We start from the raw sequence: 22,884 nt of genomic DNA, 5'->3' as shown, positions 1-22,884 counted from the left end.
AGCCCCATCATCCATGGATTTTCGTTATGCTATGTAGTTGCTGTTTTGGGTGTTTTTTGTTGTTGTTGTTGTTGCTGTTTTTGGTGGGATTTGGGAAAACTATTGTACTACTTCTGTCCAGCAGCTGATCCCCCTTCCCCAGGGTATCCTCAGTCTCCTTTGGCAGACCGGCCCTTTGCACATCCTTGGGCAGATGGCCTGGTGGACTGACCTCACTGCTATTCGAAGGAGTGGATTCTGATTGGCTCATTCCCAGCCATGTGATTGGTGAGCATGTCATCTCCTCTGAGCCAATGAGATGCGGGAGACACTGGAGGGGGCGGGGACTTCTCTTGGCTTCTGCAGAACTCTGAGGAGAGACCCTGTCTCTTGCCTGGGATACTGTGTGAGGCTGCCCGCCTGCAGCTGCCGGCTCGATACCGTATGAGAACCCAGGGCTTCCCAGAGGCATCTAGATGGATCTTCAGGATGAAGCATGGAACACCCGCGGCAGGCAGAGTTCAGAGATTGCCAGGAGCCGGTTCCTTGCTGGCATGACCTGAGTTACTAAATCAAGCCTCGCCTGAGGTCTTCCCCCTTCAGACCTTTTGGCTGCACGAGCCAACAGTTGCTTTTGCAGCTTAACCCCATTCGATTTGGACTTTGTTACTCGCAGAACGACGAATAAAAATTGATGCATCCAGGTTTCCATTTTTCTATACCCCCCCCCCCCCCCGCTTTGATCAGCCCATGTGCGGCGGGGGGGTGTCTAGGCTGAGCCCCACGGCTTGGTGGAAGCCTAGAGCCCAATCGAATCTCCCTCTCCAGAGCTCTCCAGGTAAGATTCTATAGAACACTGATGGTTCATCTGACTGCTTGAGGAGGGAGCAGTCCTGGCAAGCACATCATTTGCTTTATTCTCCTACAAACCATTGTTAAGGGTTGGCTGGCTTCCTTGTTACAAAGAGCGTCTACTAAGGTGATGTATGTTTCTATCTGAAATAAGGGGCATGAAACCCATATAAGGAGAGGGCGCCAGCCTTTGGGGATCAGGGGTGGCTGGTTGCCAGATTTAGTTGTTTATGTGAAATTCAAGTATGCTCGTCCCATATTTTCCCTGGCCACCCTCCTTGGAGCTCTTGGGTGTGGTTGCTGGTGACAAATGCCCAACTCTGGCTCTGTGAGATTTGTCTTTTTTAGAAAGAGTGCCGGGAACATTGATCCAAACAGTGATGATCACATACTTTGCAAACGTCAACTTGGAGTAGGGGATCCATGAGAACCGCTTGGATGTTCACGGGGCACTTCTGGAAATCGAAAGCTGGAAACTCCGAATCGGGGAGTGGGGTCAGTATTTCCACTCTCCCCACATCAGTGAACATCAGGGCTGCCTCTTGGGACCAGAGGTTTTGGCCTGCAAACTGAGAGGAAAGCGATTTCGGAAATCAGGTCATTCAAAGTCTTTTTTGTGGACGTCAATTTTATCTTACACTTCAGGTTTAAAGAAGGTAGACCAAACAAACAAACGAACAAACAAAGTCATCAGTACACTTTGTGGAGAAATCTACTCTTCAGCTTCATTCATTCTTTGGTGATTAATAATGTAAACTCCGTCTTTTCCTCATCAGAGAGGATAGGCAGGAACTAAGTCTAGACTTATGCACAGGTCCTGGACCGCTCTGGAGAGTCGGGACGAAAGCTACAGACCCTCACCCAGAAAATGCCCTGGTCGTCAGAATGTCAGGGTAAAGGCTTTGAAGAGACAGTCCTATTCCTCATCCTATCTTATTCCAATGCCAGGCAGCCTTCTGGAACTATGGTGCCTATGGCTTGAGCAGCAAAAGCACTGAGGTAGGGATCAGCACACTTGGGGGACTTCGCTGGCTCAGCTGCTAACGAATTACGGGGCCTTAGGAAAGAGGGAAACTTGAACTTCAGTTTTTCCTCCCTTGTAAAAGTTGGATGCTATGATCTCCTTCCTGGGGCTTTGTGAGGATGAAACAGAATCGGATAGGCATGATGTATAAGGTAATGTGAAATGACCCCTCCCTACCACCACTTCCTACCTCTCCGTGCCTCAGTTTTCCCGTCTGTCCAATGGGGACAATATAAGGCTCTACTTCTTTTCTTTCTTTTTTCTTCAGTTTATTATTTTTAGTAATCGCTACGCCCAGTGTGGGGCTCGAACTCACGACCCCGAGATCAAGAGTCACATGCTCTCCGACTAAGCCAGCCAGGCGCCCCTAAGGTTCCACTTCTTAAGATGATGGTTCCAGTTGGAAAACACTCAGGTAAATGAGGTAACAGTTGGAAAACGCTCAGACCAGCGCCTGCCATATTCTGAGTGCTCAGTAGGTTTTAGCTGCTGCTGTCATGATTTTCATAACTAGTAAAAATCACGATTACTGTTAACATTAATATTAAAATTATTACTATTGTTATTAAAATAATCTATTTTAATAAATAGAGTAATTTCTAGCCTTCAGAAAAAGGATCAGAAGTTTGAGAACAATGGGGCACCTGGGTGGCTCAGTTAGTTAAGTGTCCGTCTGGCTCTTGACTTTGGCTCAGGTCATGATCTCAGGGTTGAGGGATCAAGTCCCGCGCTGGACTCCGCATTGAGCATGAAGCCTACTTAAGATTCTCTCTCCCTCTCTCTCTGCCTCTGCCCCCCCACCACCCGCTTGCTCTCTTAAAAAAAAAAAAAAGTTTGAGAATACGATTTCCTCATCGGCGGGACAATGACACTACTTTGATTTTACCTACTTTGATTAGAGAACTTGATAGGATTCCCAAGCTGCAATAATACAAATTGTTCTCCTGAGTCAAAACTGCCAGTTCATATTCATCTAGGAAAAACCAAACAAGATAGAACAAAATTGAAATGAGGGTTGTTTCAATGGACGAAAATATAAAAAATATAAAAAGTTTACAAAAAATTACCCCAGATTCCGTCATATAGGCCAGGGGTCAGCAAACTTCTTCTGTAAAGAACCAGATGGTAAATATTTTCTGCTCTGCTGATCGTGTGCTTTTTTTTTTTAAGATTTTATTTATTTATTTGACACAGAGAGAGAGAGAACAAGCAGGCAGAGGGAGAGGGAGAAACAGGCTCCTGGCTGAGCAGGGAGCCCAATGTGGGACTCGATCCCAGGACCCTGGGATCACGACCTGAGCCGAAGGCAGACACTTAACGACTGAGCGACCCAGGCGCCCTGATCATATGCTATGTTTACAAGTGTTTAACTCTGTGAAAGCAGCTAGGGGCAACTTGTAAATGAATGGGCATGATTGTGTTCCAATAAAACTTTATTTACAAAACCAGGTGGTGGGCCACATTTGGCCCTTGGGCCATGGTTTGCTGACCCCTGACTTAGGTAACCCCAGTTAAATGTTTTAGGAAACATCTTTTCTGGTAGTCTTGTATTCGCGGTTTCATATTCTGGAATCCCCTCAAGTTTTTTAAGAAAAGAGCTTAACTGGGGGCACCTGGGTGGCTCAGTTGTTAAGCGTCTGCCTTTGGCTCAGGTCATGATCCCAGGGTCCTGGGATCGAGCCCCGCATCAGGCTCCCTGCTCAGCGGGGAGCATACTTCTCCCTCTCCCACTCCCCCTGCTTGTGTTCTCTCTCTCGCTGTGTCTCTGTCAAATAAATAAATAAAATAAAAAAAAGAAAAGAAAAGAGCTTAACTGTTTTCTTTCATGTGTATGAATATACCCGGATGAACTACAACTGATTAAACCTGTCCTCCACGGATGGACACTGAGGTTGTTTCTGGTCTTTTGCAGACACAAAGTTCCAAGGAACACAGGACACCACTAAAAGGTCTTGTGAAAGGGTCAACTTATTTCCTACATATTTTTATTCTTTAAAAAAAGAAAATCAAGGAAGCTTTCAGAAAAAGTGAGGCTTAAGCTGAAACTTGGGGAAAGCACCTGATGTAGAAATGCGGAGGGGTGTTTGCAGAGCAAGGAGCGAATTAACCTAGTTTCTCAACCTTGGCTCTACTGAGTTTTGGAGCCAGATCCTTCTTTGTAGTGGGGGGAGGGTGTGTGTGTCCTGCGCCTTGTAGGATGCTGAGCAGCATCTTGGGCCTCCACCCAGTGGATGCCAGTAGTACGCCCCCAGACAAGACGACCGTCATCCCCAGACATCGCCGAGTGTCCCCGGGTTGAGGAAATGGGGGGTGGCTGTTCAACAGGTCTAGAGTTTGAAGGATGCAGGACGAGTCCGTTCTAGAGCTCAGCTGTGCATCATGCCTGCAGTTAATACTGCACTGGGCACCTCACGATTTGTTAAGAAGGCAGATCTCCTGTTATGTGTTCTCACCACAATGGAGTAGAAAATGAGGTGTAATGGAGGAGGCAGGTGGCAGAGCGACTCACACAGTGACAGGACGCCCCTTATGTACGAGCAAAGAACCCGTCTGGGCGATGCTAGACATTCTCAGCAGATCCATAATTGATCCGCGGTGTGCATCTTGCAACTGACTGTGTTTCACCCCAAATTCCTAACCATGGTTACCTCCAGGAAGCCAAAGAGGGGCCTAGGTTTAGGGAGCCGGTACAAGGGACTTTATTTTTTTCATTTTTATTATAATTTTTTTTTAAGAGACAGAGAGTGAACAGGGGTGGGGGGCGGGGAGAGACAGAGGGAGAGGGAGAAAGAGCCTCTCAAGCAGGCACCATGCTCAGCAGGGAGCCCGATGCGGGGCTCGATCTCACGACCCTGAGATCATGACCTCAGCCGAAATCAAGAGTCAGACGCTTAAGCAACTAAGCCACCCAGGCGCCCCAAGGGACTTTAACTGTACTTGGAATATTAAAAAAAAAAAAAAAATCCATTAAAGGACCATGCACCACTGGTTTAGTTATAAGAGCATTTTATATCATGCATTTCTGTAACTTTAAACAGCTACAGGGACACGGATGGTAGAATGTAATGCAATGATCAGCAACGGGAGATACTGACTTAGCACCCACGTGACCCCCCAGTGTGTCCCACTCTTTGCCTCCTGTGAGGAGAAATATTAGTCAGGCGAAGCTCATCTTTCAGGACAGCAGCAGGACAACAACTGAGTAGCAAAGAAATCCTGAGATGCCATCTGTTATGGGTTGAAATGTGTCCCCTCCAAAAAAGATATGTTGCAGTCCTAATCCCCAGGACCTCAGAAGGTGACTGCATTTGGAGATCAGGTCTTTACAGAGGTGATTAAGTTAAAATGAGGTCATCGGGGTGGGTTCTAATCCAGTATGATGGGTGTCCTTGTAAAGAAGGGGGGGGGGTTGGACACAGCCGCGCAGAGGGAGCGCAGTGTGGAGACGCAGGGGGAAGACAGCCACCTACAAGCCAGGGAGGCAGGCCTGGGGCAGATCCTTCCCTGGAGCCTATGCGGGAAGCGCGGCCCTGCTGACACCTTGATTCAGAACCATCTGCTGTTCTAAGCCCCCCCATTTGTGGGCATTTGCTGTAGCGGCCTAGGAAGCCAACACCCAATCCATATTCTACCTCCTGGTGAAAGGGTACAAGTTTATGCCGGGAATTGTTCCCGAATGTGTGATAATCACATTTTGGTTCGGGTTTCGTTTGGTTTCGTTTGGTTTTGGCTAGACTGAATCTAGTGGGTCAGTGGTTAGTAAGCCCCGTAGAAGGCACTTCTAGAAAGCTACCCATGGGTGGGGCACGCACTGGCAGCAACGCTGTGGATGGTGATGTTGGCTTCAGAGATGGAAGAATACAAGGTGTTGGGTCCTTCTTGCACATGGACAGGGTAGACGAGCTGACCTGTGAGACGACAGGGCACAGTCATGAGGAAAGGGACCCCCCACTGCTGAAACACCGAGCGGTCCCCGCCGCCAGCCCCGACCCTTGGTGAGGGACTCAAATGATACAAAGTGGAGGAAAACACAGCACCGAGGTGCACCAACTGAAGAGCGTCGTGCAGAAGGCGCTTAGGGTTGAGAAAACCAAGCCTGTGTGCCCGGTGGGACGGGAATGTGGCGCATCGGCTGCGGAGTTCACAAGAAAGGCTGTCTCACTGCTGGAATGCCTTTGACTGTATGCCTAACACGGGCAAGGAACAAGAGCTTCCGTTCTCCGATGAGCTCTCCAGATGGACGGGCCAGCCCTGAGCCCTTCTCTTGCACTGGGGGGAGGGGAGGGGAGGGGATCGACGGTGTTCAGGCGGCCTGAGTAGTGGGCGTAGTGGGTGGTCTTCCCTGACAGTACCCCTTTCCCCCTGAGGGTGCTGCCTTCTGCTTCTCAGCTAGGCCAGCGGGAGGTGCTGCGCTGTTTTCCCAGTTCTCTCTGGCCAGGGTAAGTCCAAGTGGGCAGCCCCGAGCCATGTCCTGGAGTCGCTGACCTTGGCGCCAAAACAAGGCTTGTGGTTCTTGGAGGGAGACTTGGGCTCTGCCCTAGGTGACTGGTGGGCGACTTTCAGAACCTGCCCATGTGGCCCCCTCAGGACTCCTGGGGCAGGAAACTGGGGCAGGATGGGGGGCGGGGGGAGAGATGGACACAGTGAGCACCGAGAGTGAGAATGGGCTGGAGGCCTCTCCCCTGCTGGAGGCAGGGGAGACAAAAACCAGCTGTGCTTTCCCCACCCAGAGGGGGACACCCAGAGCCTGGGCCTGGCTCACCTGAGTTTCTGGAAACCAACAGGCTCTTCTCAAACCAGAAGATTAGAATGCCTTTCTGGCCCGGGGTGATGAGGATGTCCAGGGTCCCGTTGTAGTCGAAGGGTAGCCCAAAACTGCTGTTCAGGGGGTGTTCTGAGTAGCCGAACCTAGCCTGAGAGGAAAAGACCACGGAATCTGGGGGAAGGCATCACAGGCTCGGCGGAAGCAGGGGTCGGCGTGCTTTGCGGCAGAGACTTCCTTCAAATCTTATTATCTGGGCCAGTGGCTCTCAGCTTGGGGCAGCCCTGCCCCCAAGGGACACTGGGCGATGTCCGGGGGGATACGAGGGGCTGTCAGGACTAGGGGTGCTCCCGGCTTGGCCTGGGGCCGCTGCTCCACAGCCCACAGTGCCCAGGACGGCCCTGGACCAACCCTGGACAAAGAGCTCTCCTCCCCCAGTGTGCACAGTGGGAGGCTGAGGAGCCCTGCCCTCTCCTGGGCTGCCACGGACACAGCGCTCGGGGCAGGATGGATGGCACTGGACCCCTGCAGCTGCCACCTCCAGGACACCAGGCGGGGGGCGGTGCAGGCCCATCTGCACAGCGTGCTGAGCCTGAGTGCGCATCGCGGCCCCCAGCCCAGGCCCACTGTGTAATACACCTGCTGCGTCTGGTCCCGTCCTGGGGGCCCGAGCTGCGGGTGGCAGAGGAGCCAACTAAGGCAACGCGCCAACCCTGTAGGAGGGCGGCCTTGAACCGCTCCCAGGTGAGGCCAGGGAAAGCCGTGAGCCCGGGCTGTCCCTCCCGGCAACAGCACAGCAGCTGGGTCAGGCCTGGGGCTCGGCTCCCTGCGGAGGGAGCCCCAAGCCAAAGCCTCCAGCAGTTTCAGGCACTCAGGGGCCAGGAGCAGAAAAGCACTGAGTACTGAGTACTGAACAGAGAAACGTGCCCTGCAGGTTTCCTCCTCCGTAAGACGGCCGTGACTGAGGCAGCTCAACGGACGTAGGCTAGGAATGCAAACGTGCAGGGAGTGAGCCCCAGAGCCCGCAGTGCATCTGCCCCCCACCCCAAGTGTGGACACCTGCCAACCAAAGCCTGTGGGGATGCACAGAGAAACTGTGCATAGGTGGTAACCCTGGACTCTGTGGTCATGAGGGCGCTCTGGGCGGGGACTATGCTAATGAGGGCACTCTGGGCAGGGACAGGACCCAGCACATGGCCAGAGGGTGGGGGCTTCAGCCATGGAGGTCAGCCCAACCTCCCGAAGCTTCCTGACAGCAGGGCTCCCCTGAACTCCAGAGCTGCACATCCCACCTACCCAGGGTGCAATACTGTACTTAATCTTTTTCTGCCTTAATATTTTTTTTCAAATGCAGTTTACATGGACTGACTCCTCTTCTTTTTTTTTTTTTTTTTTAAAGATTTTATTTATTTGACAGAGAGAGACACAGCGAGAGAGAGAACACAAGCAGGGGGAGCCTGCTTTGTTGAATGAACAAATGAAAGGGGGAGGAGGGTGGTGGTGTGTGAGTGGGTAGATGGGTGCATGGATGAATAGGTAGGTGAATAGATGGGTGAATGGCTCGGTAGGTAGGTGCACAGGTGGGTGGGTGAATGGATGGATAAGTAGGTGGATGGATGGATGGATGGATGGACAGATGGATAAGTAGGTTGGACAGGTGGGTGGGTGGATGGGTGGATGGACAGATGGACGGATGGATGGATGGATGGATGGATGGTTGGATGGTTGGACGGTTGGATGGATGGATGGACAGATGGATAGTTAAGTAGATGGATACATGGATGAACAGGTGAATGAAAAGCTAGATGGATTTCAGATATGAAAATCCAAGTGTGTGTCTTAACAAAAACCTGGCTTGGGGCAAAGGTCATTTAAGTCTTTCTTCTCAGTCCAAAGTTACTCACCTTCCCTTGATCAATGAGAAGCAGCCCAGCCTGTGACAAGGAGTGAAAGTAGAAGATCCCACCCAAAGATCCGACTAGTTCTGCCTATAAAACAAACAAATATCACATATGAATAAATCATCAACGCATTTGATTTTAACTCCAGATTACCTCGTAAGCTAAAATGAAGGGAAGTCTTTTTGTTACGATCTATTTCCCCTCTGTGGAAATGTAGCATGTAGGACAGAACCTTGAATGAGGAGAGAGACAGCCAGAGAGGGAACACAAGCAGGGGGAACAGGAGAGGGAGAAGCAGGCTTCCCGCGGAGCAGGGAGCCCGATGCGGGGCTCGATCCCAGGACCCCGGGATCATGACCTGAGCCGGAGGCAGATGCTTAACAACTGAGCCACCCAGGCGCCCTGGGAGTTTTCTATTATAAACAGCACCATGGACTGAATTGTGTCTCCCCCAAAATTCATGTTAAAGTGCTAACCCCATCTTAGTCCATGTCGGCTGGTATCACAGAATACGCCACAGACAAGTAGCTTCCAAGCAACAGAGGTTTACTGCTCACAGTTGTGGAGGCTGGAAATCTGAGATCAAGGTGCCAGCACGGTCCAGTGAGGGCCCACTTCCAGGTTACGGTCTTCTGTGTTCTCACATGGGAGGAGGCTAGCAAGCTCTCTGTGGCCTCCTCTTTTAGAAGTGCTCTGATCCCATTCACTCCACCCTTTTTTTTTTTTTTTTTTTTTTAAGATTTTATTTATTTATATGACAGAGAGAGACACAGCGAGAGAGGGAACACAAGCAGGGGGAGCGGGAGAGGGAGAAGCAGGCTTCCCGCGGAGCAGGGAGCCCGATGCGGGGCTCGATCCCAGGACCCTGGGATCATGACCTGAGCTGAAGGCAGACGCTTAACGACTGAGCCACCCAGGCGCCCCTCATTCACTCCACCCTTATGATCTAAACACTCCCAAAGGCCTCACCTCCTAATACAATCACATCAGGCATTAGAATGGCAATATAGAAATTTTGGGGGGGCACACATTCAAACTAGCACCCCTGATGGGATGGATGGTCCTTGGAGGTGGGGCCTTTTGGAGCTAAGGAGGTTTAGATGAGGTCATGAGAGTGGGGCCCCGATGATGGGGTTTATAAGAAGAGACACCAGAGCGCCTGGTCAAGAATTCATATTGGGAGGGGCGCCTGGGTGGCTCCGTTGGTTAAGCGTCTGCTTTCGGTTCAGGTCATGATCTCAGGGTCCTGCTCAGTGGGGAGTCTGCTTCTCCCTCTCCCTCTGCCCCTCCCCCTCCCCCTGCTCTCTCTCTCTCTCAAATAAATAAATAAAATCTTTAAAAAAAAAAAAAGAGAGACACCAAACGTTCTCTCTTTTTCATGCGAGGACACAGTAAGAAGGTGGCCCTCTGTGCGCCAGGAAGAGAGCCCTCACCAGGAGCTGAATCAGCCAGCATCTTGATCTTGGATTTTCCAGCCTCCAGAACTGTGAGAAATAAATGTCTGCTGTTTAAGTCACCCAGTCTGTGATGTCTGTTACGGTGGCCCAAGGTGACCAAGACTCACAGTCAATCCACCCCAAATGGCAGAGGTTGCTGGACTTTCCAGCCCTTTATCTCCCCACCAGACACCCCAACTCCTCCCCTGCTGGCAGAACGCCAAGGAGATGACTCACGACTGCTCAGGTACATCAGCTTTCTGGCCTCGAAAACAATAACCACACACACACATACACACGCACACCCACAGAGCAGAAAGACTATTGTATTAATAATTGATGTCTGAGTGAGAAGACATCAAAAAGAAGAGTAAACTTCATATAGAAGGGAGGAGTGCATTTTCAGTTGTGCTTAGGATGGTTGTATTGTGTTGGGTGGAATGATGACCTTGTCAGTGTCTTTATTTGGAGACTAAGGATGGTTGAAGGAGATGCGTAGGGGTGCCAAGTTGACAAGGGGTGGACTTGTGTTGGTTCATTTTATGTGTCAGCCGGACTGAGCTAAGGAATGCCCAGGTAGCAGGTAAAACATCATTTCTGGGTGTGTCTGCGAGGGTGATCCTGGAAGAGATTCACATTTAATTTAGTCGACCCAATAAAGATCACTCTCACCGGTGTGGGCAGGCATCACCCAATCCGTTGGGGGCCCGCGTAGAACAAAGAGGAGGAGGAAAAGGGAATTTGTTCTCTCTTCTTGAGCTGGGATGTCCTGTCCATCTTCTGCCCTCAAACATCAGACTTCCTGGTTCTCCAGCTCACAGATAGTAGATGGCGGGGCTTCTCTGCCCCCTTAAGCGTGTGAGCTGATTCCTATTATCTGTCTGTCCCTCTATCTACCTACCTCTCAGGTTTTTTAGCGATGATCATTTTCAACTGAGCACATGTTAAGTCCTTCTAGGCCTAATTTTGGATGGAAATATGTGGTCAGTTAAGTTCTGGGCTCCATTGGGCCCCCTGGGCAGGGCAGAGAAACCCCATTCGGGACCCGGTCAGAGCTTGAGAGCAGAGTGGACTCCCTGCCTTGCTTTGCACATACTTCCCGAGTGCCTGGCGGAGGAGCCACTCTCTGGGTCACAACGAAACCTCCTCGTGCCCTTAGCTACCCAAGCATCCTGTCCCACTTCAGCTGTTCGGATCCCAGCTCTGCCAGGCTGTGTGGTGAAGGCCCTGCACCGCTCTGTGCCTTCACCCATGTGTCTGTGTCCTGGCGCTGCCCTGTGCTTGATGGCGCAAAAGGACAGAAAGGTACCGTCACATTGGTGGAAGAAGGAAGCCAGAGGTCTGAAATCAAGGTGGTGGCAGTGCTGGTTCCTCTGAGGAAGGAACCTCGCCATCCCTCTCTTCCAGTGTCTGGTGGTTGCCAGGAATCCTCGGCATCTCCTGGCTTGCAGATGCATCCCTGCAATGTGGCCTGCACCTTCACATGGCCTCTTTCTCTGTGTGCATCTCTCCATGTCCTCTCTTCTTAGAAGGACAACAGGCATGGGATTGAGGGCCCACCCCTGATTCAGTATGATCTCATCTTAACTTAAGTCATTAAATCTGCAAAGACCCGATTTCCAAGTAAGGTTACGTTCTGTGGTTCTGGATGAATATAATTTGGGGAGGGTGGGAACTGACCCACGAGAGTTCTTTCCTCTGTATAACTGGGATGAGGATGGTACCTAATGGTACCGATCTTTGGGCGGGCCTGGGGTTAAGTGCAGACTTTACTGTGACACCAGGTTTATTTACATAAGTACTCCTGAAACCATCCAACGACCTAACACCTTTTGAAACCTTTCTTAACTTCCTAATCTTCCCAGCCAGCTCCTTTGACCTGGAATTTTCCCTACTCTCCCAGCCCATCAGACTCTTAAAAAGAGAAAAGCCCTTGTTCACCCAGCGATTGCTAATTACTCCTACTATGCAGGACGTAAATATATATTTGTTATTTTTCTTGTTCACTTTTTTACCAAATTGAACATACCTGTCTTTCATAGGCAAACTTCTGAAATCTGTATCCCCGGGTGTTTGAGAAATAGACATTGGTCTGAGATATCTGATCTCCATGCAAATAAGCAAAAACTGAATTACTTATATCCTGGAAGAACAAAAACACATAAAACAGTCTCTTTAAAAGGAGATAGAAGGTTAGAGGGGTTGGGGAAATGTTCTCTAAGGGTACAAGCTTGCAACGGGTAGCTAAATAAGTTCTAGAGATCTAGTACACAGCATAGTGATTACAGACAGCAAGACTGTATTATAAATTTAAAAGTTGCTAAGAGACTAGATCTTAATTGTTCTCACCACAAAAAGGAAATGATGATCATGTGATGGAGGTATTAGTTAATGCTATGGTGATCATCTATTTATAACATATAAATGTATCAAATCAACACATTGTACACCTTAAATTTATACACTGCTGTATCTCAATTATATCTCAATTGAAAAAAAGGAGATAGATGTGCCCGTGATCACACTCCTGGGCATTTATCCCAGAGATGAAAACTTATGTGCAGACACAAATGAATGTTCATAGTAGCTTTACTCATAATAACCAAAAAGTGGAAACAACCAGTATTACTCGACGACAAAGGGGAATGTATTAGATACCCACAACCAGTGGGAGGTGTCTCCAGAGAGTTTTGCGGAGAAAAGCTAATCCCCAGATTTTCATGTTGTAGGATCCCATGTATAGAACATTCTTGAAATGATGAGATTCTAGAGATGGAGAACAGATTAGTGTCTGCCAGGGGTTAGGGCAGGGCAGGGATGTATGGAGAGAGAACTTTGGGGTGATGGAACAGTCCAGTATTTAGAAGGCAGAAGTCCTCCCGTGACTTCACATATGTGATAAACGGCACAGAATTAGACACACACGTTATTTCCATGTCAGCTTCCCGGCTTTAGTTTTTTATTATAGTTACGTAAGGTGGAACCATTGGTGGGACCATTGGTAAGGGGGGCGTGGGATTTCCTGCAGGGTCTATAATTATTTCAAAATAACAAGTTTAAAAAAGGAAGGTAGGTGGATATATTCCTAGTGTGTCAGCCAGGTGATCCCGTAGCTCAGGTCCTCTTCTGAACCCTCGGGAAGGGATCCTGCCCAGGTCCCTCATGGAACCTGATGCCCAAGCCCTCATGGATTACTCTGTCCATATTTTCATTCATAATGATCTATGTTCAAAACAGAGTAAAAAATGACAGGCTCCACACCGTATACTCACCACGCAAAAGGGATGTCTGCTGTAACAACAGTTGTCACCAGAAACATGTGAAACAGGGTGTTCTATACCTAAAAGGACAAGATCATTTTAAAAAACATGAGCTTCCAGGGCACCTGGCCGGCTCAGAAGGTGGAGCCTGCCACTCTTGATCTTGGGGTTGTGAGTTCAAGCCCCACGTTGGGTGTGGAGCCTACTTTAAAAAAAAAAACAAAAACCATGAGCTCCCTAAATTTCAGGGGAAGGGATAGAGCAGGGTTTCTCAACCTTGACACTACTGACATTTTGGGGCCAGATGGTTCTCGGTTGTGGGGCGGTGCTGTGTGCGTCGTACTCGGTTTTGCAGCACCCTGTCTCTGCTGACTTGATGCCAGCAGCACCCTCCCCCAGTCTTAACACCTAAAACGATCTCCAGACATTACCAAGAGGGGCACACCTGTCACAACTGAGAACCACTGGTTTCGCAGGAACTCTTAGGACCCTGCCAAAATTGCAGGAAGGGCTCCTTTCTCTTAGGGAGGCCTTCTTTGATTCTATTACAATAGCAGAAGCTTCAGCTCCAAAGAAAATATACACGTGGCCAACAAAGACAGGAAAAGGTGCTCTCAGCATCACCGATCATCAGGGAAATGCAAAGCAAAACCACAGTGAGGTGGCACTCACACGTATTAGGATGGCTATTATCAAAGAATCAGGCATCCAGTGTTGGCAAGGATGGGGAGCAACTGGGAGCCTCATGCACTGTTGGTGGGGATGTAAATGGGTGCGTGTGGTGTGGCAAACAGGATGACAGTTCCTCCAGAAATTGAAAATAGAGATCTGGCAATCCCACTTCTGGGTTTCTACCCAAAAGAACCGGAAGCAGAGACTCAAGACAGGATTATTCACGTTAACTAAAACATGGAAGCAATCCAGGTGTCCACTGACAAATGATGAATGGATGGGCAAAAATGTCACGTAGACGCACAGTGGAATATTATTTGGCCTTAAAAAGGGCATTCTGACACCTCTTGCAACAAGGATGGACCTTGAAGACACTGTGCTCAGCGAGAGAAGCCAGACCCAGAAGGACACATCCTGCAGGACCCCGCTCCCAGGAGGTCCCCAGAGGAGTCCCGTCCATAGAGACAGAAGGTAGATGGTGGGAGCCAGGGCTGGGGCAGGGGGTGGGGAGTCAGCCCTTTGGATGCTATTAAAGAAAGTGATGGAGAGAAGAGAAAGAATAGAGACCAGACTGAATTATGCTACGAGGAGCCCTTATGGTTCCTCAGTACGTTAAAACATGGAGTTTCCAGATGACCCAGCAATTCTACTCCTAGGTTAGGTTACCCCAAGAGAACTGAAAACCCACGTCCACATACAAACTCATGCAGGAATGTGCACACAAGCGCTATTGCACAATGGCTAAAAGGATGAAACGAGCCAAGTGTCCAGCAGCTAATGAATGGACAAAAGTGGTTCATCCATACAGTGGAATATTATTCAGCCTTAAAAAGGAGCGAGCCGCTGACACACGCTAAAATGGGGAGGAAGCTCGAAAACACAACGCTCAGGGAGAGAAGCCAGACACAAAAAAGCCACAAAGTGTGTGATTCCACGTGTGTGAAACGTCCAGAACAGGCATGTCCAGAGAGACAGGAAGTGGGTGTGTGGTTGTCAGGGGCTGGGGAGGGGGTGGGGAGTGACTGCTGATGGGGACAGTCTTTCTTCTTGAGGTGACGGAATGTTCCGGAACTAGATAGTGGTGATGGTTGCACAACATTGGGAATGTACCAAATGCCACTGAATTGTACACTTTAAAATGGTTAAAATGGTCAGTTTTATGTGACTTTTATGCTCCCTTCCCCCTACCCCAAGAAGGAGAAAGAGGCATGAAATGTGAGAGAGAAAAGAAGTGATGCGGAAAGTCAGGAGGGGGATAGAGGACTGGGCAGCAAAGCAAGAGCCAGCTCATGGGTGAATTTTGGAGGGAGCGAGAGGGAGGGAGCAAAAGCAGGGAGGGCTATGTGGCACTTTGGCTGCGGGCAGTAAGTTCTGCAAGGAATGGATGGAGGCAGCTGGGTGTTTGGTTTGGATGTGACAGCATGACATGGCCCCCAGGCTGGTCAGAGCAGGTTTCTGGGGCTTGTTACTACAGTCCCTGACAGAAGCCCTGGGACTTGGCTCCACCTGGGTTAGGTACATTCTTTACCCGCACCCCCCACCCCACCAAGCATCATTCACTCTGCATCGCCAGGTCACCTTGTTGTCGGGGGTCAAATCCCAACACTGTAACAAGAAGTCAGACAGAGGCCAAACCAAGGTGTGGCTCTTCTGCTGTGCTTCCCTGTCCCTCCCAGGGGGCTGCCAGCCCCTCTCCAGCCAGGGCTCAGCAAGCACCTGGCAGACACCACACTGGCTGGGCAAGGTTCCCTCTCGTGGGGTCCACAGTCTTTCGCCAAAACTAATATAAGTGAAGTAAAAGAATAACGAATTGCAAGATGGTGATCTACCAACCCTTGTGGCTCTTGACTGAGATTTTGACTCCCAGTGAACATCCAGTGGATGATGTCTGGGGACATTTGTGGTGTCAGGATGGGGAGAGGGGAGGGGCACTACTGGCAGGAGGTGGGAGGGGCCAGGGATGCTGCCCCAAATCCCCACAGTGCCCAGGGTGGCCGCCCCACAGAGAATGACCTGGCCCTAAATGTCAGCAGTGCTAGGGTTGAAAAACCTGGAACTGACCCCTTTTCTTTTTCCTTTTCTCTTCTGTTCTTTTCTTTAGTTTAAAAAAAAAATTTTTAAGATTTTATTTAGGAGAGAGAGAGCAGGAGGGTGGGGAGGAGCAAAGGGAGAGGGAGAAGTAGACTCCATGCTGAGCAGGGAACCCAACACAGGGCCCGATCCCACCTCCTGAGATCATGACCCGAGCCAAAATCAAGAGTCGGATGCCCAACTGTCTGAACCACCGAGGCGCCGCAAACCGACACCTTTCTCATCACAATGGGTACCAACCATCCTTCTTTTCTAAAGAATGGCATCTCCCTTGTCTTCATTCTTGACCTCATCCCCTTGCCTCCTACATGAGGATTCTCTTCTTTCTCTCTCTTCATACAGCTTACCTTCTCTCTGTTCCCTGTCCCTAATGGGCAGTAGGTGGGACTGAATATTCCCATCACTCAGCCTTGTCACCAAGCATGTATGTGCATTCTTGGCTCTCCTCAATCCTCCCTGACATCCACTCCAATGCAATTCCTGTTGATGTCCCTCATTTGCTCCAATCATGTCAGAGCAGGCTTTTGTGGTTTGTAACTACAATCCCCGACAGAAACACTAGGTTCCCACCGTACAAACAATTTTCATTTGAATTTTAAAGGACAAGGTAGTGTCTAGGGGCTGATATCCAAGGAGCAGCTTTGTTTGTATTTCCAAAATTAAAAAACCTGTGCTTGGATGTTGGCAGATTGCAAACAAAATAAAAAAAAAATACAAAACAGGGGCGCCTGGGTGGCTCAGTTGTTAAGCATCTGCCTTCGACTCGGGTCATGATCCCAGGGTCCTGGGATCGAGCCCCACATTGGGCTCCCTGCTCGGCGGGAAGCCTGCTTCTCCCTCTCCCCCTCCCCCTGCTTGTGCTCCCTTTCTCGCTGTGTCTCTCTCTGTCAAATAAATAAATAAAATCTTTAAAAAAAAAAATACAAAACATGTATACCTATAGACGTGTTCCAGGAATTGGCTTCGTAATCATAAATATAGATTTTTTGATTCACTACTAACAGCAATACTGAGTCAGCGATATGTGCCGATGTTACTTCTGGTGTGCCAACCTAAAAATAACGACACGGGATATCAGGAAGTGCATCCTTCTGGACGATTAGGAAAGTAAGATGTCTAGATGCACATTTAAGAAACATGTATGCTAGCAAGAGTTGTTTGGTTCCCAGGCGTTGGGAACTGAATATTCTGGGCGCAGCTGGGACCGAAACTGAGAGCTTGGAATTGGTGTTTGGTGCCCTTGGATACCTCCTTCCTCCTTATCTATCTCCTTCTTCCTTATCAAAACTTTCCCTGAAGATAAAGCCTAAAGTGTAAATTATGAACGATGAACATAAATGATAAATGTGTTGCTTATAAGAGAAACATTGGCATTTTAATAGATGGCAAAGCCTTCTTTAGTGTAGGACCCAGTGGTAGAATTTCTCAAGATAGTTACTGAGAGGGCAAAGGTTTTTCTGTTTTGGTTTAGGACAATTTCGGGAGGCCCTGAAATTAGTGCATATAATCTATCTATTCATAACACACAAACAGTTATAAGGAGCACTACCAACAATTCTGCTTCAGAAAAAACAAACAGCCTATCTCAGTAATAAGGGCAGAATAGAATCAACCCTTCTTCTGGCTTAGAAATTATTCTCAATATCTTTAAGAGGTACATTGTAATACAAGCCCCCAAACTAACAAAAACAGACTAGTGCAATATCTCCAAACTGTATCTTCCCCCTGCGTGTTACTTATGTTGAGAATCCTTCAGATGGTTCAGTAAAATGACTACCTTCATTGACGCAGGGATGGAAAGTGGAAGGAGACTACTTTTGAAATTATCTCTCGTGAAAAAAATTTGCCTTCTGAAATAGACAATAAAAGAGTTAAATTAGGAAAATTTCACACAAGAAAAGAAAAAAAAGATAATACCAGACACTCTAAAATGTTCTACTCAAACAAAATTCCTTTTTTAACAAATTTTATTTTACAGAGAGAGAGGGTGTGTGCGAGCAGGGGGGAGGGGCAGAGGGAGAGAGAGAATCCCAAGTAGACTTCCCACTGAGCACAGAGCCAGACATGGGGCTCGATCTTATGACCCCGAGATCACAACCTGAGGTGAAATCAAGAATCAGACGCCCAGCTGACTGAGTCACCCAGGTGCCCCCCCCCCTTTTAAAAACAAGGTTTAGGTTTAGGTTTTTATCTATCTATCTCTCTATCTCTCTATCTTTGCATGAGTAAACCTCTATAGACTGGGTATTTGGCTTCTTGAAATAACATTTTAGAAGTGTGACCATGTCAAATATAAAATTATATAAAATGTACATTAAGCAACAGCTTGCCTTACTCAGAATGAACTTCAGCTTTGTCATTTATATGGTTCTAATCCCACTAAAGTAAAAGGTTTCAGACCAGAAATGTGTATGCATGAAAGAAACAATGTGTTTCCTCCGGCAGGAAACTTTTAAGAAGTGAAAGGCCATCCATGAACATGGTATATTGCTTCCTTATCCAGATCTTTTTTCTTCTGCCTCCTCCAGAAGAGTTTGATGGTTTTAGACAGAAAGGAATTGCTGAGTTAAATTCTTACGTGTTTTAAAGTTTTGTTGTTATTAAGAATGATGTTCTTCGTAACTGCCTTTTCTGAGTGTTCATGGCTAGTTTACAAGAGAGGAGTTGATGTTTTCAATGTCTGTGTTGTATTTGGCCCTCTTGCTGCACTCAGTTATTACTTCTAGTAGCTGATACTCAGATTGGCAAATGTCTCTTTCTTTCCAATGAGTTTTACATTTCATGTCTTTCTCTTGTCATATTGCATTGGCTGAGACCTCTAATACAAAGTTGAATGAGAGTGATACAATTCTCTGTTTTTACCTTTATATTGTCTCTTTCACAGGATTAAATACTTTCAGCAAGTATTCAGTTGACATCAAAACCAATAAAACATTGGAGGAGAAAGGAACACTGAAGCATAAACTATAGAATATTATTTTAGTTGTTTACTTACTTTGGGATTTCTCTCTCTCTCTCTTTTTTTAAGTAGGCACCATGCCCAGCATGGAGCCCAATGTGGGACTTGAACTCATAACCTCTGAGATCAAAACCTGAGCTGAAATTGAGAGTCAGATGCTTAATGGACTGAGCCAGTCAGGCACCCTTGGGTTTTGTTTCTGTTTTAGACTCTGTCATTGAGGTGAGTTTTCTTTTCTTTTCTCTTCTTTTCTTTTTAAAGAGAGAGAGTGAGCGAACACATGTGCATATAAGTGGGGGGTGGGGGGGTGGGGGTTGGTGGGTAGGAGGGGCAAAGGGAGAGGAAGAGAGAGAATCCCAAGCAGGCTCCAATGCAGGGCTTCATCTCATGACCCTGATATATGACCTGAGCCAAAATCAAGAGTCAGGTGCTTAACCAACTAAGCCACCCAGGCGCCCCTGAGGTGAGTATTCTAAACAAAAATTTTCTTTTCTTTTTTTTTTTTTTTTTGTTTAAAGATTTTATTTATTTATTTGAGAGAGAGAGAATGAGAGAGAGTGAGCACATGAGAGGGGGGAGGGTCAGAGGGAGAAGCAGACTCCCTGCCGAGCAGGGAGCCCGATGCGGGACTCGATCCAGGGACTCCAGGATCATGACCTGAGCCGAAGGCAGTCGCTTAACCAACTGAGCCACCCAGGCGCCCCCTAAACAAAAGTTTTCTGAACTACTATAAGGTTTTCACCTTTTTTTTTTTTTTTTTTTTAACAAACTCTATTCATTCATGCATTTGGCACACATTTATTGGATACTAGGCTCTGGGGACATAAAGATGACCAAACATTGTTTCTACCTACAAGACCTTCTTTAGTTCACTAGGGAAAAAAATACAAAGAAACAAGTTTGGGGTTGAAATAAATATACAGTGGCTCACTTTTTCAGGAACCCTAGCTATTAGAAACCTAGTTAAGAATCCAGAAGTAACAACAAACTTAAGAACATGCAAAATCAACACTACTGTTCACAGGCTAAAGGTCAAATACCTTATGAATATGCTTTCCTTCAAATTTTATGTGATCTGGTTTTAGACACAACTTGAAAACAGTAAATTAGAGGAGCACCTGGGTGACTCAGTTGGTTAAGCACCTGACTCTTGGTTTCGACTCAGGTCAGGATCTCAGAGTTGTGAGATCGAGCCCTGCGTCTGGCTCTGTGCTTCTCTCTCAAATAAATAAATAAAATCTTTTAAAAAAAAGTTTGAAACAGTAAATTAGAAAGTAGGGGACTCTCATGCCAGTCTTGCAAAAGACTGGCATGTGGACAACAAAATATGATGTCTGTAAACAAGGGAAAGAAACCAGGAAACATGTTTAAATTAGATATATCATGATGTTATAGCACAAGATAACAGCCAGCTCCAAAGGCAGTGGCTGTTGGCATCAGCCAGGCCGACGCTCCTACTCAGAAAACTTGACTGGCTACCTATATCCTAAAGGATCAACGGCAAGACTTCTTAACTGGCCTACAGGGTGGTCCATGATCTGAGCTCTACCTGTCTCCCTACCCTAGGGCTTCTTGCCCTCAGCACTACTGACCTTCCCTACACAGTCACCCTAACGGACTGAAATCCTACCTGGGCTTCAACTAGTCCCTGATGCCCCTTCCTCCATGCAGCCTTCCTTGATTGGCCCCAAGACCCCTCCTCCTCTGAGCCACTAGTTTCCATGTACCACTCTCCAAATCCTATCTCCCTCCAATGCTGCTTCCCTGGTCTCCCGCTGGACCACAGCTTCAGCCCCTCATTTGTGTCCTTCTGCTGTCTCACCTCTCTGCTTCCTGTTTGGCACCCAACAATCAATGGTCCTTTAAAAGAGAAGTCAGATTGTGTCACTCCCCTGCTTAATATCTGGTGGCTTTCCACTGAAATCCAAATTTGTCACCACATCTTACAAAGCCCCGTGTGATCTGATACTGTTGACATCTCCCTTCACTCCTTCCCCTCACTCATTGTCCTTGAGCTGTTCCTCCAAAAATCAAGCAAGGTCCTGCCTCAGGGCCTTTGCACATGCTGTCCCTGCCACCTGGAATGCTCTCCCCCCTGACTGCAAGAGGAAAGGACGCTCTAGGGAGAGGTTCCAGGTGGGACAAAGGTCTCAGGAAGCATACGCACCAGCAACATAAACAAATTATAATTTCAGTTTAACTGCCAAGAAATGGGATCATTGTGTCGGAGAATGTGTGTTGAACATTTTGACAGATTCTGCCAAACTGTCCAAACCCACTTAGCCTCATCCACGTTTGCCCTCATCCTCGCCAACACTACAGGCAAAAAGTGACATTTTCATCATTGTATTAAGCATTAGAATGTCTCGTTGCCAGAAGCTGTTGGAATCAGACCCTCTCTGACTGCAATGTGTTCTGGGCATCAGGGTATCATTTAAGCATGTTATGCTCTAAGCTAGGGGGCTGGCAAATTTCCTCTGTAAAAGGACAGAGAGGAAATATTTTAGGGGCCACATGGCCTCTGTCTTGACCACTCAACTCTGCTCTTGTAGCACAAAAGCCCCCACAGACAGTAAAACTACTACGGACATAGAAATCTGAATTTCACATCATTTCACATGTCATAAAATATGGTTCTACTTTTGATTTTTTTCAATCATATAAAAATGTAAAGACTATTCTTAACTTGCCAGCCATACGAAATCAGGTGGCGGGGCTGACTCTGGCCTGGAAGGCCATCGTTTGTGACTCCTGCTCTAAAGCAGATGTGATGAGGGAAACATTCTGCCCCTGAGCTCTCCGACACGCTTGCCATCGCTCCACTGAGTGCTTGAAATGTGCTTAGTTTGCGTGGATTCTGCACTGTATTTAATTTTAATTAATTTAAATTTTTAATTTTTTGAATTGCAGTAGAACACACAATATGTGTATTTCATGATTTGTGATAAAATATACATAAAATATGCCATTATAATCATTTTTCATGTCCAGTTCAGTGGCATGAAGCACACTCACCCTGTCCTGCAGCCACCCCCACCCTCTGTCTCCAGAACTTTCCATCTCCCCAAACTGAGACTCTGTCCCCGTGAAGCACGGACTCCCCACCCCCTGCCCCAGCCCCGGCTCCCACCCTCTCCTCTCTGTCTCTGTGGACGGGACTCCTCTGGGGACCTCCAGGAGTGGGGTTGCGGGATGTGTCCTTCTGGGTCTTGCTTATTTCATTGAGCCTAACATCCTCCAGGTTCATCCACATTGTAGCAGGTGCCAGAATGTCCTGGCTTCTGCAGAGAGTGACATAAGCCTTGGACCTCTGTGTCCTTGCTTTCTCTCCCATCTGTCCCACTGCTTCGTTGGTTGCTTCCCCACCCACGTGCTCTGCCTTCTCTGTGACGTCCCTCCCTCCTCCTTGGCTCCTGCCTTCCTTAGCTTCTTTGTCTCCTATGTTCCAATTTCTCTTTCTCTTCTCCCACCTGCTCTGTAAAATCAAGATTCACCAGAACCTCTGGCCGATGAACATGGGATCCTTGGGTGACTGCCCACGGCCAGAACTACCACTGACACATAGATGACCTTCTGTTCCCATCTCTGGCCTCATGTGTCCTCGATGTCTCGCAAGCAGCAAGCCATCCCATGCTGCCAACTCTCTCCCCCACCCCGTTCCTTACACCAGAAACTTGAGGGCCAGCTTAAACTGCTTGCTCACCTCCATTCTCCACACCCCAGGAGAACTGATAAGTCCTGCTGAGTCCCCTCCTGCTCCTCTATTATAGCCTTGCCTTCTTTTTTTTTTTTTTTTTAAAGATTTTATTTATTTATTTGACAGAGAGAGAGACAGCGAGAGAGGGAACACAAGCAGGGGGAGTGGGAGAGGGAGAAGCAGGCTTCCCGCCGAGCAGGGAGCCTGATGCGGGGCTCGATCCCAGCACCCTGGGATCATGACCTGAGCCG

The 22,884-nt window shown here is 48.0% G+C and overlaps 1 protein-coding gene across 1 annotated transcript in view; it reads right to left on the bottom strand.

Annotated features, from left to right (window-relative positions):
- The window catches only part of CATSPERD (cation channel sperm associated auxiliary subunit delta), a 46,240-nt gene that overhangs the window by 19,703 nt on the left and 3,653 nt on the right, over positions 1 to 22,884 (bottom strand). Inside the window, exons 4-12 of the mRNA XM_032394946.1 lie at positions 17,755 to 17,827; positions 16,915 to 17,029; positions 13,227 to 13,294; positions 11,984 to 12,097; positions 8,522 to 8,605; positions 6,618 to 6,768; positions 5,668 to 5,763; positions 2,746 to 2,828; positions 1,224 to 1,400 (exon numbers count right to left, since the gene is read on the bottom strand). Of these exons, the coding sequence (XP_032250837.1) occupies positions 1,224 to 1,400; positions 2,746 to 2,828; positions 5,668 to 5,763; positions 6,618 to 6,768; positions 8,522 to 8,605; positions 11,984 to 12,097; positions 13,227 to 13,294; positions 16,915 to 17,029; positions 17,755 to 17,827 (961 nt within the window). The remainder of the gene's footprint in view (positions 1 to 1,223; positions 1,401 to 2,745; positions 2,829 to 5,667; positions 5,764 to 6,617; positions 6,769 to 8,521; positions 8,606 to 11,983; positions 12,098 to 13,226; positions 13,295 to 16,914; positions 17,030 to 17,754; positions 17,828 to 22,884) is intronic.

This window comes from Phoca vitulina, unplaced genomic scaffold (assembly GCF_004348235.1).
Source record: "Phoca vitulina isolate PV1807 unplaced genomic scaffold, GSC_HSeal_1.0 scaffold81, whole genome shotgun sequence".
Classification (NCBI taxonomy): Eukaryota; Metazoa; Chordata; class Mammalia; order Carnivora; family Phocidae; genus Phoca; species Phoca vitulina.
Note: the sequence above shows the minus strand (reverse complement) of the source record. Positions and strands in the feature narration are given on the sequence as shown.